Below are 19,278 nucleotides of genomic sequence, written 5' to 3' on the forward strand. Positions count from 1 at the left end.
CAAATGTTGTGCTTTTTTAATTAAAAAAACATATTGTAAGGCACTGTATGTATGTTTATTTTGTTAATATCTAAATACTTTTATTATTTGTTTGTCATTTTTCCAAAGGAGGAAGTCCTGGATGTGATTCCTGTCCCTTCAACCAGCGAGACCACAGAGGTTATGGAGTCTAGAATTGAGAGGCCGGCAGTGGCAGCACCCGCCAAGAAGCGGAGGACGGCTTCCAGGACTCCATCCTCTGGCCCGTCAAGAAGTGACAGATTTTTGAGTCACGCGGAGGAGGTATTACATACACCTCCCGGGCCAAATCAAACTTTTGCAGCTCACATCGGCAACGAAATGGACAGCATGGCTCATAACCAGCTGCATCATTTCAAGCGTATTATATATAACGCTCTGTTACTAGCTAACGATGGAAAATTGGACGAGCATAGTAACATAGGGTCATATATGATGGCGCAGCCCACCCCATTGTCTTCTGACAATTTCCCTATCCCACCTCATAGACCCGCGTCCCAACTAATGCCAATTCCTCCTCCGTCACATCCCCTCACCTATCATGCGTCGGGCGCCCCACAGACACCAGTTCCCATTCCCACCACATCCAGCAGTGAAGTGCGCTCATCATGGATGAGCGCACAAGCCACGCTGGAGGCCGATGATGAAGTGTATTTTAATTATTAGATATTTTTTAATGTTCGGTTTTTTTAAGTGATTCTAAATTTGACACTTCTTTTTCTTTGGTTCTTTGTCAAGGCTGAATTTGAGCATGTACATAGTGCCTTAACTTGGGCAAATGTACTTCATTTGCACCTGTTTTCTGAACGTGTTGATTTCTGCATACTTCTTGTGCTCCCATGGACACAGTTTTTGAACCCTATTTCTTGTTCTTCACCCTGCTTATGTTGACATCACTGTTTAGCTCCCGACTGTATATTACACTTATTTCAGTGCCTGAAGCTTCTCATTTTTGGAGTAGTCCCTACTGAGGAGGCACTCAGTGGCCTGGTAATATTCAATGAATCCGGTCCAGTTTTTTTTTTTTTGATACTTATAAAAATGTTAAACTTCAATACTCTGGTCTTGTGTTTTTCTTTCTTGATGGTGCATTCATGTAGAATAAATGTTTGGTTGTGGGTGTGATTTTCATTAACCAATGTGTGTGAATTGAATATGTGTACCATTCATCCTATGTATACTGAACCTGAATAATTTGTGAATTCAGGGCCTGATTCTGACAAGGTCGCAAGCACTGAGCGCTCGCAACGGGGTCGATGGTTGACCACTGGGCATGCGCACCACGGAGCCGGCTCCGTTGTGCACATGCGCGAGACCCGGCTAGCGACGGACAATCCGTCGCTCCGGGTCTCACACCAAAGGGTTTGTGCTGTCGATGTTGAATGACAGCACGCCCCCTTTGGTGGGCGGGCCGGGGGGGTAGAAGCCCAAACGGAAGCGTTCCTGCCGGAACGCCTGCCGTCTGGGGGCGGCCCCACTGACATCACTTGTGAACTTCCGGCTCTGTTAATGCCGAAAGATCTCTGGGGCTTGCGTTGGCCGAGACCCTACCACAAAGGTCTCATTGCAAGCCGGATGGTCGCTACGGTCTTGACCATGGTGACCATCATCCTGGCCGCTCGCAATAGTTGTGGGTGGTCACCCACAGCTATGCTAGGGGCCAGGAGGCCACTTAATTAAAAAAAAAAAAACCCTGATTCTGAGCGAGCGCTCTATCAGAGCGACCGTATCTGAATCAGGCCCACAATTTTCACACCTAATCATTGCTTTATACCCATATTATATCCAGATGTTGTTCGAAAACCAAAACAAAATCTTATAAAAAAAAACAAAACACTTTAAAAAAATAAAACACTATACTATTTTCCAAAAAAAACAGAATAATTATAAATGAATTTATCTAAAAGCATAAGCAACTTTAAATTTGGAACATTTTGGTACATGATCTAATGACATTTTAGTAAATTTAATTCAAATAAGTATCCACAAAGTCAGTGTTTGTAAAATCTTTTATTGTCATTTTCAAAATATTAAGTATGGGTAAAATAAACAATTATATGTAATTATCTTGCCATTCCACAGCACCCACACCATTGAAGAAATGGAGGTATTCCTCCCTTATTGCTTTTGCACGCCCTGACGCAACCTGAGGGACTCTGGATTGGGATACTGTGGCAAGAGTTCATTGTTCACCGTTTGTTCGGGCCGCTCCAAAACAGAGGTAGGCAAGTGTGTTTGGGATGTTGCTTTATGCCGTAACAAGTTGTGTAGAGCACAGCAGGCCATTGCTACCCATTCAATTTTTGTAATTTCCAGATTAATAGGTGTATAGAAAATTCTAAACCTGCTGCACATGATGCCAAACGAATTTTCCACAGTATGCCTAGCCCTTGAAAGGCGATAATTAAAGATACGCCGCTCTTTGGTTAAACCCCTTTGGGGATAGGGTTTCATTACATTCTCCTGTAAGGCAAAGGCCGCATCAGCTACGAACACAAAGTTCAATTGATGCTTGCAATGTGAAACAGGCGGTAAATTGAGGGCGCCAGAGATCATACGATGGTAAAATTCAGTGTCCTTAAATGATCCACGGCCATTTTTACCCACATCTATAAAAATAAATTCGTAGTTGGCGTTGACAATGGCCATCAACACAAGGCTAAAATAACCTTTATAATTGTAGTAGAGCGAGCCACTATTAGCTGGTGGGACAATGCGCACATGCTTCCCATCAATTGCCCCACCACAATTTGGAAAGTTCCACTTATCTTCAAATTGCTGAGCTATTGTTTGCCATTCCTCCACGATAGATGGAAACTAAAACAAAATAATATAAATAAAAAAAATAAAAAAATGCAAAAAGAGATTTAACACTTTGGGGTAGATGTATGATAGCGGCACTTACCGTGCCCCTATACCGCTTCATGCTTCGCCTCTTTTCCGAGGCGAAGCAGGAAGCATTACCAATGAGACGTAAGAACATCTCATCGGACGGAAAGGGGGAGCCTTAAATCCCCCCTCCGGCACTAACCGCTGGAGAGCACAGCGCATCAGCCTAGTGCTGATGCACTGTGTCTGTCCCGGCCGGCTCTCGCCAGTATCGCGAGATCCCCATGTGCAGCCCTAGAGCCGGCAGCAGCCCCAGAAGGGACAGCGCTGTCCCTGTTGTGGGTATAGGCTAGCGCCAGGCTGTAGCTGTCCATAACGCCAGCTACATGGTCATGCGGTATGGCCGTTTATATATAGCCCTTATGCTCGGCGGTGCTATCTTGTAGATAGCAGCACCAATAATGACAATTACTGTCCAGACCCCCCGATCATACATCGGGGAGAAACGGTATCAGCGCACATAACGTGCGCAGATACTGGGTTTGGGCTTCATACATCAACCCCATTATATTCCAATTTAAAACAGATTTTTACAATATGGTATGTGAAGTGTTTTTTAGCAAATAAAATTACTCTTGAGTCCTGCACATACACATCTCCTGGGGGGGGGGGGATAGTGGGGTCCTGCACATACACATCTCAGGGGGGGGGGGATAGTGGGGTCCTGCACATACACATCTCAGGGGGGGGGGGGATAGTGGGGTCCTGCACATACACATCTCAGGGGGGGGGGGGGGGATAGTGGGGTCCTGCAGCACATGATATGTGAGAGATTAGGGCAGACTGTGGGGACCTGCAAGTGTATACTAGGAGTCCTGCACATACACATTTGGGGGGGGGGGGGGGATACTGGGGTCCTGCAGCACATATGTGAGAGATTAGGGCAGACTGCGGGGACCTGCAAGTGTATACTAGGAGTCCTGCACATACACATTTGGGGGGGGGGGAAATACTGGGGTCCTGCACCATATAGTAGAGGGGTAGCACATGATGAGTGACAGATTAGGGAAGACTGCGGGGACCTGCAAGTGTATACTAGGAGTCCTGCACATACAAACATTTCTGAGGGGAGAGGGAAGTAATGGGTTCCTGGATCACTTAATAAATGAACAGTATAAAATGTGATTACCTTAAAATACTCAGCCTTCAAAACCATAAATATGGCTCGACAGGTCTCTGGAATTATGCGACCTAAAGTTTGCGCAGAGATGAGGGTGCCAAACTTTAAGTCAGCAAGGGATCTGCCAGTCGCCAGGAACCGCAGGGTAGCTATCAGCCTCTCCTCAGGGGGTATGGCCCTTCGCATCCTCGTATCCTGCCTCTCGATATAGTCACCAAACTCAATAACTCCCGGAAGGTGACGTCATCCATCCTCAGATAGTTTCGGAAGTCATCAGGGTTGTTCTCACGTAGTCCCATCAGCAGTGGCATGTGCGACAGAGTATCCCTCTGCAGCAACCACTCCCTGGTCCAGCATGAGTGCACCCTTCTCCGTCTCTCAGACCTCTCCCTATCAGCTAAAAGCACGACTCCAGCATATGCGGTCATCACACGATAGCGATAAGAAGGATCCATGAGGAAGAGAAATAAGTACAGTTTGTTTAAAGACAAGCCAAAAACAAACCACAGCAAATGAGCAATGCAACAGCGTTCAGCAGGTATAAACCAAACCAAACTAGCCACAGAGCATAAATGCAATGAGTAAAATGGCCGCCAGCTCTTTATTCCCTCAGTATAGCCACGCCCACCGCTCTAAAATATCTGCCCACTATAGCAGAGAGCTGTCAATCACAGTTTGAAACGACATCGTTTATCCTTAGATCTTTTGAAAATCGTTTACAAATCGTTCAGAGTGGAAGATCAAATTTCAAGGGAAAATCGTTTAGAGGTTGGACAGGGCTAAAATCGTTTAGTGGATGCCCCCCATAAGAGATACTGATGGTCAATGTACCTGAGCTGAACATCTAAGAAGGGACCAAGGCTTTACAAATATGACTCATATGCCTATGACAATGTGAGTCTTGTGACTATTACTCTATTGTGAATATTCTTTTTGAGGGTCAAGTTTACTCCGAGGAGGTGGATCACAATTGAGGATTCACCTCTCCATGAAAAAGGAATGTAATTATAATGTGCCTTTATGAATTTTCTTAAATGGGATTCAGTATATTTAAGTGCTTGGGAATAAGAAAGAGAGATTTATTTAATAATATGGTTAAACTAAAGGAAGTGTGTTGCAACAAATTAACTTTAATTATTCTAGCAGTACTCAATGGGCGGAATTCAATTGATTACGCGGTTCGGAACTCCCGTCTAAAGTGACAGGAGATCGCGGGCCGCTATTCAATTGATGCCGTTTTTGCGCGATCGCGCCCATAGAGGTCAGGTTTAGCCGCGTAAAGTAGCTAAACCCGACAAAAATGCTGGGCGCGACCGCGAAAAGTGCTGTTTGGGCGCCCAAACAGGTCACTTTTCACACATTTCAGCTCTTATCCCCCTGGGGCTGCGAGCTGAAATGTAGTGCTGGCAACTGATTGCTCCCGACAGGAGCAAGAAATTGAATAGCTCCGTCGGGCGCGATAGGGGCTGGAATCAATTGAATTCTGCCCAATAAATCAATAGTGCTTATGATCTACAAGTTAGAACAGATCTGTGTTATTTGCACAATATTCCTAAAATATACAGGGATCTATTTACTAAGCTTTGTTAGGAGACAAAGTGAACGGTGATAAGGTACCAGCCAATCAGCTCCTAACTGCAATTTTTCAAACACAGCCTGTGACATGGCAGTTAGGAGCTGATCGGCTGGTATAACCGTTCACTTTATCTCCTAACAAAGCTTAAATAGACCCCACAGAACCTTAAAGAAAATAATTTGCAATATTGCAGTGATCTGCTCCCAAGTAATATTTTAAACCTAAGAACAAGGTTTTTAGTAATATGACTTAAGCAACTCAGGAAAAATCTCACTTTGATATATGAATACTAATATGCAAAACGTCTGGGCCTGCTCTGTCATATATGACGGTCCAGGAGGACTCGAAGTACAAGAGAGACTGGTGTTAAGAGAGGTGGCCAGTAAAAAAACTTTGGTATTTCCAAGCTGACCTCTAGTCCCCTGGCTTTGCTTGCACATAACTTGTAGGGAACATGTCATGGAAGTGGTTCGTAACACCTACACTGGTCTCATTTGCAAAAGGTACCTCACAATAAAAAGGGTTAGCAAGCAGCAATCTAGCAGGTAGTAAGTATATTGGTGTATGGGTCACTAATATCCACTAGCTGACTAGCTGCTAGACTAGATTTATGCTGTCTTTAGTATGCATTACAATGGGCCCTTCAATTTATATTAGTCACCAGAAAATAGTTTCAGTAACCATTACCATGAGGTGGTGGGACAGACAAGAGCATTGCTTCCAAGTTGAAGGGGTCTGTAAGGTTTCTGCCATCCTGCTCTCTGAGTTGGTTTCTGTTATAATTTAGGCAAGTGGAGGTATGGTGGATTGTGATAGTTGTGGGGACCCTACAAATATTTTCACAGGAAGAAAGGAGCATATAGCTAAAAACACAGACAACCCGTGTAACTTTTAAGCACACAAGTTCCCGTATTGAAGTTAAGGTCTGAACCTCAAACTATAGCCTAAACACACAGCTTGCTTGTTAAACATTTGTATAAATGCGTTCACAAATCAAAAAAACATATAAGATGGATCTTATAAAAAGTAGATTGAGTTACAAAATCCACTATATATAATTACTGGCCTAATTATGCATAAGACAGGTTTACAGCTAAGTGAATAAATTTAATAAGTGGCACTTTCAACCACTTGCTTGGTGCATTAACTACAACCACGCCAAGCTGGGCTTTTCCTGACACAGTCGCTTCAAATCGCCCATTGGTAACTTCTGGGAAATCATTTTCTGACAGTAACCTTCTTGAAATCCAAGCTGAAGAGTCTCAGGGTAACTTTAGCTACACACACTTCTCCGTTGGCTACAATCACTGCCTGTGATCAGTGAGACTAACATGCCTACCAGCCTGGGCTGACTACAGAAGCATCTCCCAAAAGTAACTCCCTCACCCAGACCGCAGTGATTGTTGATCCTCAGGAACACCCACCTACTACTGCTGGCTGCTCCTACTGCAGAACTGTGAAGTGTTTGATATACCCAACACATAAATACACACACAGACATTATATATATATATATATATATATATATATATATATAATTATGTGTGTGTGTCAGTGTGTTATTTATGTGTTAACATAGTAATAAAGAAAATAACTAATTTTTTTTACCAAAAATGTCCCCAAAACTGTTGATTAACATTTGTAGTATAACATTCCATAAATAATTAGTTTACTTTTTGCCATATGCAGATTTGTTAAGAATATTACTGTTAAATTTACAATAGCCATTATTCAGATAATTTTATAAAATAAACCAATTTTTATACTATGTTGACACACATACATATTGTGTTAACAGGAGTGTGTATTATATATATATATTTTTTGTTTGAGTGTGCGTATGTGTATATATACACACTCATAAACCGTGATAAGTTAAAAAAAGAAAAACTTTCTAAAATAATTTTTTCCAAAAATCTCTAAAATTGTTGATTTTTTTAATCAAAGTATGTGTATATTAGCTATTTAAACTTTTCAGTATAATATTAACAGATCTGCACATGTTAAAATAAACTAACTCGATATTATTTATGGAATTTTTGATAAAAAAAAATAAAATACTAAATCAACAATTGTTTGGCCATTTTTTTTATTTTTTTTTAAATATTAGTCATTTAAGTGTTTAAAGCCACACAGTCTTCAGAAGTTTCAGTCATTGGATTTAAAAATCATTTTTAACACAAAACAGGCATTTTTTAAATCCAGCGGCCATAGCCACCAAAGAGTCGACTGTAAAAAGTGCAGAAAAATTTACCCCTTAACTACTTTTACTATACATAAATTTTAATGTGTTGGCAAAATGTGTAGATCTCTGCAGTACATCATGTAACACATTGTGGCCAAACTTTAGGTACAGTATACATTTAAAAAAATATATTTGTGTGAGAATTAACAAATGACAAATATTGCTTTGATAGGACACTTGTTTTTTTTATTACGTATGAAAAACATTGAACTTCACCTTCATATAACAATGCAAATTATTGTGGTCTTTTTTATTTTTAAGAAAATTAGGTGTTGTGTAATGCATTACATTTTGAATTACTCAATGAAAAATAGAGTTATCATAATCCTGTATTTTGACAGAAGTACTTGTGACTACTTTTAATATGAAACAATTCTAAATCTTAGCCAGGCTCCAGAACTGCCACTAACCCACATGGCTGTATATCCCCTACAGAAATAGTTCAAAATAAGGGAATTTGGCAATTTTTCTCACCCAAAACAAAGGTTTTGGTGCATTAGGAGTGCACAGCGGATTACTACAATGCAATATTCATAAATGTACACGTACACATTCAAAAACACGCCTTAACTGAAAAGAGCGTAAGGCATTCAAAGGTAATTGAACAATTTGTGAATGTTACAAGAGGCTTTTAATTTGGTTCAACCTATGTTTTAGGTGTAGTGCCCCTTAAGATGGAGAAGAGAAAATTGTTTAAGGTGAAGTGAATCTGCCACAAAACAAAATGCTCCGGCTTTGTGCATGAGTGATAAAGAACAGAAAAGGATGGTCACAGACAATCTTTGGCACAATCCTCATACAACGCATCATCATAATTCCTGCTGTGGCAGCAGCAGCCTCTGTACCTTCCTCATTCACATCCACAAAAGACTTGTGCACTACTTTAGAGAGGATCAAGTCATTATTCGTAGACATTCCTGAGAAGTCAGCTTTGCTTTGGTCAAAAGCATCAGGCATCCCCATGTCACTAAGCACAGATTTCAGGTCATAACTGTCTTCTAGCTTAAATTTCGGTACAGACAACTCCATTTCTATTAGGTCCATCCTTTCTGGATTTGTCCATTCCAAAAATTTGTTGTAGGTTAGCTCTTTCTCAAGCTGAAAAAAGAAACAAAACATGGCAACAGGTCACTAAGAATTTTCACACTACATGAAGGGAATGTATAGCTAAGTTTTGTGCATGTGGTGCCAAGAGGTGTGGGGGATCTGCCTTGGCACCTGCAGCAAAGTTAGATAATAGGTTCCTACCCAGATCAGTATGACCTACTTTTCAGAGCAGTAACATATAATCTCCACTGCTGCAGACACCCAAGGCAAGAGGAAAAACTGCATGCACCAACTGCAGCCTCATCCACCATGTGGGGAATGTGAGTGAATGAAAAAGAGCAGTTGCAGAATATTGGCAGAATTCAGAGCTTTCTATTAGTCCAAGCTGCCACACCCTCATAGACTACTCGTACATTCAGTTAGCGTCAAGGGGGGTGTGTATCTGTGTTTTGTCAATAAAGTTAAATTTTGTTAAAAAGTGTTAATTTTCCCTGTGTATGAAGACTTTTGGACCACCCTGTAGAAGCAATTTTCAGAATGGTTACATTAAATTTATAATCCCATTTACTTTTTAAAAGGTACAATTTGTGTGGGCTTCAAAACATACAATTCATGATCAATAATACATTTTTAAGGAGTTGCGTTATATATTTTATAAGGTGTGATTACAGTTTGAGAACTTTTAATTATCATTGTTTTTATCCCAATCTTCTGTGCAAACCCAGTTTTAAAATTGCCAAACATGGAACCTGAAGCAATCACTTCATTAGAATGCGAATAAGGGCAAAGCTGTCTCTAACAGAGGCATGGCATGTTATGAAGAGAAGAGAGTTTAAGCAGCAGCCTAGACTGCATGGAATAGCTGAATAAGCAGGGTCCACACTTAGTTACGCCACTGGATGAGAGCCTAAGGGAGGGGGTGGGTGCTCAGGACAGTGGTTAGTGTGTAGTGCTCAATCAAACACACCGCCGACGGGTATTAAACTCACTGACAGCGCCACTACTACCTGGCAGCAGCTGTGTTTGTTTTAGTAGTCAATAGGAATCAGACTCACTCATTGGCTGTTGCACTCAGGGCTGGAGCCAGACTGGAGCTCACTCATGAGCTTCACCTTCCAGCTCCCGCAATGGATGAAGGGAGAAATGCCATTGTGCTGATAGGAACCGGAGGAGTGGGCGCAGGAGCAGGGATTCAGGTAAGTATAATGTGTATCTGATGTGCCAGGGGCACTGCGTAATGTGCACTACAACAGGGGGTTTTGCATAAAAGGCACAACTATTGAGAACATTGCATAAGGGGCACCACTACAGTGGGCATTCCATGAGGGGCAATACCAGGGGCATTGCATAAGGGGCATTTACTACTGGGGGCATTAAGGTTCATATGGAATGGAAAGGAATGTTTCCAGAGTGACAAAAAACATTGTGTCATGTTATGGTATGCGGCCACAGCCACTTTTTCAGGGTGCGTGCACAAAGTGTGTGTGGGGGGGGGGGCACAGTTGCTCCGTTTTTCATCTTGCCCTGGGCTCCTAGTTACGTCACGGCTCTCATCAAACTGATGTAGGAAAATGTAATAGGATAAAATTTTTCTTTAAATTCATCATATAACTGCTGTGCGTGTTCTCAATGATTTCTTATCTTCTCAGACGTAGACCCTTTCATTACTTCTTATGAAACAAGGTATGTGCAAAACAGTCTATCATATCAAATTATCTGCTTTCTCTCTGGTATAAATCACTATTTTAGTGTATCTCCCTTGTTGTACATACATATATATACCCCAGCTACAGTATGGTGTTGAAAATGACATCAGTGAAAAATCCATCAAACATCGAATATATGGATATCCTTTACATCTGATTTGTGCAATGAAAGAAAATCCCACATCATGATGCTGCCACCACCACAAGTCTGAATTGTTGCACATGGCATGATAGATCTATGGACTTACGCTTTTCTTTTTTTTACCATCTCCTGCTCTTCTCATCAGAATGACAGCAGAAATTCATGATGCAATGTTTTCTCAGTTCTCCAGTGTTTGTGTTCTTCATCCAACTATAATAGCACCTTACTACTCACAGGAATGGAACTCAGGATTGCAGTCATAACCATTCTAAGGCAAGCATCGATGGAGCTGCACTTTGTAATTCTGAATACACTTTTTAGATGACTGACAGTAGCAAATCTAATACTATGTGCAATACTTGCAGACTTTCTGGCTCCTTCCTCTGGGAAGTGAAAGCCAAGTAGGCATTGCAAGGGGCAAGATGCGGCATAGGTGGGCGGTGAGGGATGACATGATGGTGTCATTGTGGTGTCGCCCCGCTATAAAATGCAGAGATTACCGACATTGTAAAGTTAAAGGGTGGGGCTACAATGACGCAATTCAGTGTGAATCATATATCATTGGCCGTCTGGACCATCCACTTTACTTGGGCAGCAGCTTCAGACCGGGAGACTTGAATACTCTTCTCGGTGAACGGGAGCACAACCCGAGTTTCGGGAAACTCCCGACCGAGTAGGCAACTATACTCCGTGTCAGTTCTGCACATCTTTGTTGGCAATTCCATGCAAAAAAATCCTGTAGCTGTGCCAGATACTCTTGCGTGGTGGATGCAGGCATTAAATATTTGTGCAATGGCAAACTCATGCAGACAGGAAGAAACTATGCGTCGAGCCTAAGATAGCAGTATTATTCGCAGGTAGCCAGCATTAGGTGCAAACAGCAGATGACTGGCTGTACGAGAATGCCCAATTGACTGCCATATAGTATGTTTTTGTGAGTGTTCTTAAGAAAAAAAAAAATCCTTTGCATATGTGGGACAAGTAGTTTCTGCTGTATTAAACAGATCTTTTTTAGATTAATTATTGCCTATCAGTGAATGCATTTTGTTGTACATAAAATAAATGGTTTACAAAATGGGTACAATGGGATGCAAATGTGTTTGGTACGTGTCTAGACTAGACTCACAAGCTATTATTGCCGAATTAAATGCATCCTGAACTCTACATTGGAGCCAAAAGACTGTCTTTGCATGTGTTTTTTTTCTTCCTTCAAGAGTAATTTATACCCAGTTTGTGACCAAACCTACATAAGACATGTATAATTGGTCACAAAATGATTAGCTTATGGTCATACCATAAACATAAGCATATTTGTATGAAATGAAACAACATTTTCAAAACATCCTTTACATAGGCATTGATCTGAAATGACCCAACACTGCACCTGATCCAGAGGTGGACGCTGTTGTGGCTTTTCAGTTTATGAAAGAGTCCGAGTCACATTGCACATGTATCCTGATGGGTACTGTTAGGGGTTGCAGAAATAATTTAGTTACAGAGAGAGGAAGTGTCAGTGGGCATTTATGGGAGGTAACGGGGAGGGCTAGCCACATGCTGAGGTGTTTTTTGCAGTTGCACGGATTTTAGCAGCCAAGTTCAGACGTACATTCTGCACCTCCATAATGCTGGTGCAAAGTTTGATGATGCGACTGATGGTGCAACTGTTTACGCAAAGCAGCAGAGTAGTGCCACAGTTGGGGGGGGGGGGGGACACTAAGAATTCCATTGGCTGCGGCATTAGCATAAAGATGAAGTCACAGTTACACCAGCATTAGAGTCCACCTTTGGCTCACAATTTTTAACATTTAGGGGGTGTCCAATTAGCTATCCCTATTTTTAGCTAAAAAGTCAGAACCATTGGGACACCATCCTTACAGTCTAGGCTAAATAATTATTTAATTACCTTAAGTGGGTCAATAATGACTTGTAACTTTTAGGGTGAAAAAGTAAAAAAAAAAAAAAAAATTTTGGTAAATGGGTTTAAAGTTGTGGGACAAGTATATGGAGGTGCTGTATGGATGGGACAGGGGTTTTAAACATTGCAGGTGCAAGTAACAGGTGTAGTTTAATTTTATTTTAAAAATGCCCTATAACAACATGAAAATATACTTACACCCATTTTAATGTACCATTATCACCTGTCATCCATGCAAATTGGTTTTCTCCAGTTTTGCAATAGGATAGCACAATAATCCTGAGAAAACTTATCGTTATCGCGCCTAATTGGATACCCCCCTTAACGTCCTCAGTGCCAATGAGTCCTCAGCACGGTGTTCAAACCAAAAAAAAAAAAAACACCCATTAAGAAAAAAAAAAATTCACACCAGTACTCTGCCAGCCGTTACTCTGGTAGGGGCAGGGTGAGGAGGCGGCAGTTTATGCCACTGCCCTTCATGAAATAGTGCAAATTAACGGGATGGTGGAGGTAGGGGACTGCACTTAAAGTGCCCTACCTACCCTATACTGGCAGCTATAAACTCTGAACGAGGCAAGTCCAGGGCGCCCTTAGCGTTAGCCGCGCGGGGGGGGGGGCACTTAGGTTTAGGGACTGTAGCAGGACAGGCTTAGTTTTTTTTTTTTGGGGGGGGGGGATGGGATTGGGGACTATATTTTGGCATTAATTGTGAGGGGTAGGCTACAAAAAGGGAGGTTTAGGGGGTGATGGTAAGTATACTTACCGGACCCCTGCTGAGATACCAAACATCGGGATACCGCTGTCGGTATTCTGACAGGAGGCATCCCGACAGCTGGCATTCCATACTGATTCCTTTTTTACAACTGGAGTGATTGTTTGCCACTGCACGTGTTTGAGTTGCAATGCGCTTGTGTCGTGGTACGTTTCCGGAGCCGCACGCTGCAAGTCTTTATTTGCAGTGTGGTTGACAGACAGGGACCGTTTGGGGAGACAACTGGCGCATGGTGCTGATCACTCATATCGGGCCTGTCTTTTGCCATATTACCCTAGATGGTGTACTTTTTCCTGAATTTTGCTACTTTTTCTTCTTCTGAGTTTGCCTATAGTGTATTAGGTACTTAGGATTAATGTTTGGCACAGCTAAGTCGCAACATCCGTGGCGTGCTAAATGGGGATACTTGGAGTAATTTGCACTTAGGTGTATGTGGACCCATCACTTATACCCCTTTTACACATACAGCAAAACCCTCGGTCTTTTGCAGTGAACGCGCATCGACCCGGGTTTTTGCTATATGTGAATAGAAATGTCCTGAGTCCACGATCCTGCTCTGTACCAGGGTCAGCCTGAGACCTGCGAAATTCCGAGTTGATAGACCCGTGTAATTCCCAGGTCTTATGTCTGAAAGGGGTGTCAAGTGCCTATCTCTCAGTTTCTAGTTCCTACACTTGTGGCAGCACTGTTTGAAAGAGTGAATACCTCCCTCTCTTATACCCCTTTCACACATAAGACCCTGGAAATACATGGCATCAACCTGGGTTTCAGCTGCAACCCTCCTTTCACAGTACACCAAAAACCTGGGAAGTTCCTGGGTCGAACACATTCACATTGAAACCGTGTTGCATGTGCTCCCTGTCATGTGGCCCGGCGCCTGCAGTTGATGTGATCTGCAGGTGCTCTAAACAGCCAAACACTTTCTGAGCAACCCGGGTCACGTTTGTTCACACTATAGGCTCCTGGGAAAAACCCTGGTGCTGAGAGGGTCGCAAACACTCATAGCCAAGGGTCTGTTTACACATAGCCAAGACCTGGGTTCAGCTGCTTGGCCCAGCAAAAACTCTGGTTGTTGGTGTATGTGTGAAAGGGGTATGTACTATGTAGTAATTAGTAATATAACTTTTGTTAGACTACTATAAAACACAATTTTATCATCTATCAACCAAGTATGAATTTAGCAACATCGAACAGAGATATGTGAAGTTAGCTGACCAAATAGTAATTTCTTCTCATTTGCTGTGTAGTCAACATTTGAATTAGGGAATGTAACATCTTCCTTTTTGCTCACTGCTGCCAATTGATTGTATAAAGTAGCCAGAACTTTGTGGGCCCCATAGCAATATTTTGTCGGGGCCTCCACCCAAATGCTTCTAGAGAGAGTTACCTCTCTCCACAGTGGTTGTTAATTTTATGCCCCATTGTAGCACCCTAGTGCATTTTATGAACCATAGTAGTTCCCTAGTTAATGTTTTGCAGAATAGTAGTGAACTAATACACATTGTACCACACAGGGCATCAGTTCATATTATGTATGTCATACTGCAGTACCCCCAGTTCACAATGTGCCACACTGCGGTGCTGCTAGAACACATTATGCCACACAGTGCAACCAGTTCACATTATGCCATACTGTGTCCCCAGTACAGACTGCGCCATAATTACAGTGCTCCCAGTTCATATTATGCTACATTAGAGTGCCCCCAGTATATTAAAAATGTTATTAACACTTACACACAAATAGTGCCAGCATTTTCCGTTGCGCTTTTCAATTAGGATCAAAACAGTAATACTGTATAACAGAAAATAAAACATGGTAATACCAAAGAGGGGCATGCTGACAAGTGTATACTCTATAGTTTACATCCAGGGCCGGTTCTAGACCTTTTGGAGCTCAGGGCGAAAGTTTCCTACAGTAGCAAAATATAGGGGTGTGGCTTCGTGGGGAAGGGACGTGTACATAGATTAGTACTAAATTCACATTACACCACGCAGTAGTGTCCATTATTCAGATTACACCACAGAGTAGTGTCCGTAATTCACATTACAGCACGCAGTAGTACTCCTTACACACGTTACACCACATTAGAGCTACTTAACCATGGTACATCACAGTAGAGCCCTTTATACATGTTACACCACAGTAGGGCCGCTTATACAAGTTACAATGCAGTAGAGAAGTTTATACACTTTAAGAGTAGAGCCCCTTATACACATTATGCCATGGTAGAGACACTGCAGGATATGGGGAGGGGTGGAATGCACAGCTCAGGCAGCTGCAGCACTGCCACTGCAATATATATTAGCAGCGGTGTGCCCGGTTGAGAAGAAGCCGAGTGCACCGCTACTATTATACATTGCAGTAGACGGTCAGTGGTGGCGGTACATACAAGGGTGGATTGCAGCATCCCCATAACGCTTTAAATGCTGGTAAATGTTGTTAAAACACTTAAATAAGAACACTGCCGTCTTAACTGAAAACCCTCATGCTAACAAATCTTAAGCCCCGCACCCACTAGACGGTATAATGAATAATAACGATATCATCGTTCAGTTGTTCGTTATATCGGCCAGTGGATATGGCATCAACGATCAGCGATGTGCACTCCCGCTGGTCGTTGACAACATCACTTATTGCCTGAACCTGCGGTCTAACCTGACAATATTGTCAGGTTGTGCAGGTTCGGCGATGAGGGAGGGTGCCGGCACTGAACGATATCGTGAATGACATTGTTTGGTGTGGGTGCTCAATGTCGTTAAGGACATTGATCACACCACTGCCGGGGATACACTTCCCTTCACCTATACAGCTCCCATTCCCTAATCCACATATCAGACATTGCTCCCCTTTCCCTAGCTACATTTACACAGGGGCTCCCCTTCCCCTTTCCAGTGTTTCCACATCCCTCACAGGGCTCCTCTTCCCCCTTGTGTTGCCATTTTCCTCCTCCTAATACTACAGCACAACATAAATAACCCCACCCCCTCCGGTGGCCACGGCTCCCCTCACTGTACAGCACTTACCTTTTACGTTCACTTCCCTCACGGGCCGGTAGTTGCTGGGAGAGGATGAGCACTGAGTTGTGGGCGGAGCTGCATGATGATGACTCGTCGGACCACAGACTAAGATCTGAGAAGTCATTAAGCAGCCCCACCCCATTGCTGCTCAGCCTCACCAGCGGAGTGTCTTATTAAAGATATTAATGCTGGTGCCAGGCAGTTCTGCGAGGGCAATGGCGGCGGGGCATCCGCGATGGACAAGGATAGTAATAGCAGCTATAGAGGGCAATCACCAGCCCCTCCCCCCTTCCTCCCTCTCCTGGATCCACCACTGCCTCTTGCTGCCACAGTCCCTGAAGGAACCACCGTTCACATGTCCTCCCTGCAGCGCCACTCAGGGGCGACCCTGGGGAAGGGGAGCAGCACAGCCCCTTCTCGCACACTCTTTCTAGCCCTGGCAGGTACCTTACCTTCCTCCAAGTCCTGTGCGTGGCTGACAGCAGGGAGCATTAGTTCCTTGCGAGTCACGCTCTACACACCAGCGTAGTCAGTCTTTTTTTTTTATATCTATGGGGACTTAGCGGCGCCCTCTAGGGGCCGGCGCTCCGGGCGACGGCCCTGTTAGCACACCCCTGGAGCAGTCACTGTTTACATCCACTACACACACTCCTGTTACCATTACAATATCCACTATTCACACCACTCACTGAAAATGGATCCATTAGCCAGTCTTCTCCTACATAGAAGTCTGATAAAATAAGAGGTTCATGGGAATATAATCACTTATCTCACCTTATTTGCCAATGGTGATGCTTCAAGTGCTACATTTCCATTGACAGCTTCTGAATCTTACATGGCGGTCCTATGCCTTCAGGGCATGGGCCTGCCGTATATGATTCAGGAATGAGAATATTTCAGTTTACTGTCAGTGTAAAGACGAAAAAAAAAAAGCAGGTAACAACCAGCTCCTACCTGATGGGGATACTACCTAATGCAGGAATTTCCACTTTGAGTAGATTTCATAATCTCAACACACGATCTCTGTGTAAAACAGTCCTAATCTCGGAGATCACAGAGACGGTCACCTATATGAGCATGGACAACTCCCCCTTTTCAAATTGCACAACAATCCTGATCTAACTGCTTAGGAGGCAATTTTAGAAATGGAGGAGGCCCCGGACCCAGGTAGTAGTTGCCTAAGATTCTGGGCCCCATAGCAATGGCACCACCCGCATCTACTATGGCTATGTCCATAAAGAGGTATATTTTTACTTACCGGTGTGCTAGTACCAAGTGTGCCAGAATAACAGGCAAAATGATCCCTGGTTCCACAGTTTATAAATGCATATCTATTTGATTAGCTCTGGATTTAATTAAAAGAAAAAAAAAAAACACACCACCAACCACACATACACTTGTCTGTACTTCCCTTCATCAATTTCAATAAAAAAAAAAAAAAAAGACCATTTTAGGTACATTTTATTTGACGTATCACGATGAATAAGCTAACATTTTAAATTTCTGAAAATTCAAAGTCTTCTGAAAAAAAAGAAGAGTATGATACAATTTTTGTGGGTACTGCATAAAAAAATTACTGAAATTAACATTATGTTTGTACATCCTCAAACTAGAATTACAAAATATTAAATATATTTGTGAAGAGTATTGAGTGTACTACACACTGTATAGTGGTGGAAATTTGCACTAAGTTACAGTAAAAGCTTGTTTTCCTACATTTATTTAGATCAAAATTGTCTTTAGTATCAAGATTATCAAGTCATTGAGAGGAAGAACCTCTTAAGTGTGCAATACAAAATCCTAGAAGATCATTTTTGTATGTAAGCGGAATAAAAATGCACATTCATGGACTCTAGGTAGAACTTCCAGATTCGTCCATCAGGTGAGACAAAATAATGCATTCCCAGTTACAGCCATTTTAACATGCAAAGTCACGCCAGGGCCATTTCTTCCATTGGACTTGCTGGGCAGTTGCCCAAGGGCCCGAAGCTTGTAGGGGCTCGCCAACCCGCCGCCCCTCTGCAGCCACGGCCAGTTGGTAAATTTGTGATATTTTTATAAGCCGGTCGCGTGTGCATGTGTTGGAGGTCTGAAGGGAATGCAGGAGGGTTTAATTTTATTGACCATTTTACATTTTTTCCCCGTGAATGGGTGGGTAAAGGCCCCAGTGCATTGATTTGCCCAGGGCCCACACTGCTGTTAAGACAACACTGAGTCACGTACTTAGCCATGCAAAACAATATTTGTATTGTAGATGCATATTTTTCCAATGGTAGGTGCATGATTCACTGCAGTGTTTCCCAAACTCATTTCTCAGGAAGCACTAGCAGTGCATGGTTTCCATTTTTCCTAGTTGGTGCACACGTGTATTAATTACTGCCTGAGATTTTAAAAGATCCACAGGTAGAGCCAATTATTTCACTTGTGATTCTGTGAAGATACCTGGAAACCATGGACTGTTAGTGCTCCCCGAGGAATACGTTTGGTAAACACTGATTCACTGTATAAAATATGTGCTTATGCCTGGTAAGGTCATAGATCGTTATATTGTAAACTGTGCCGAACAGGGTCATCCTCATCCATGTCCTCGTATGTTCTCATTGTATGCTCCATTTATCTCCCTATTGTTCATGCAGAGGAGATTATATTGGTGCTACAGATGTGTCGTCATACATCATTGCTGCAGTCATGCCAAACAGCCCATATCGGCATGCCAGGTCCCGTGTGACAATTCTAGCGCCAAGTGTCTTTTTTGGCAAAAATGCATCTTAGGGGCATATTCAATTAGCCACGAAAAGTCCCATCCTTTCACCTGCCGGACTTTCCGCCT

General features: G+C 42.7%; 1 protein-coding gene across 4 annotated transcripts in view; it reads right to left on the reverse strand.

The window, feature by feature from the left end:
* LOC148524821 (serpin B6-like) overlaps positions 1-19,278 on the reverse strand; it is a 75,375-nt gene that overhangs the window by 5,052 nt on the left and 51,045 nt on the right. For 3 of the 4 annotated variants that reach the window (XM_088471729.1, XM_088471731.1, XM_088471732.1), the window contains exon 7: positions 8,013-8,946. The exons of the other annotated variant lie outside the window; for it this stretch is intronic. In XM_088471729.1, coding sequence (XP_088327855.1) covers positions 8,542-8,946 — 405 coding nt within the window. In that variant the 3' untranslated portion in view covers positions 8,013-8,541. Of the gene's footprint in view, positions 1-8,012; positions 8,947-19,278 lie in introns of those variants that run through there. 4 annotated transcript variants of the gene reach the window in all.

The sequence above is a fragment of the Taudactylus pleione genome, unplaced genomic scaffold (assembly GCF_031769625.1).
Source record: "Taudactylus pleione unplaced genomic scaffold, aTauple2 ptg000116l, whole genome shotgun sequence".
NCBI classification, from domain to species: domain Eukaryota; kingdom Metazoa; phylum Chordata; class Amphibia; order Anura; family Myobatrachidae; genus Taudactylus; species Taudactylus pleione.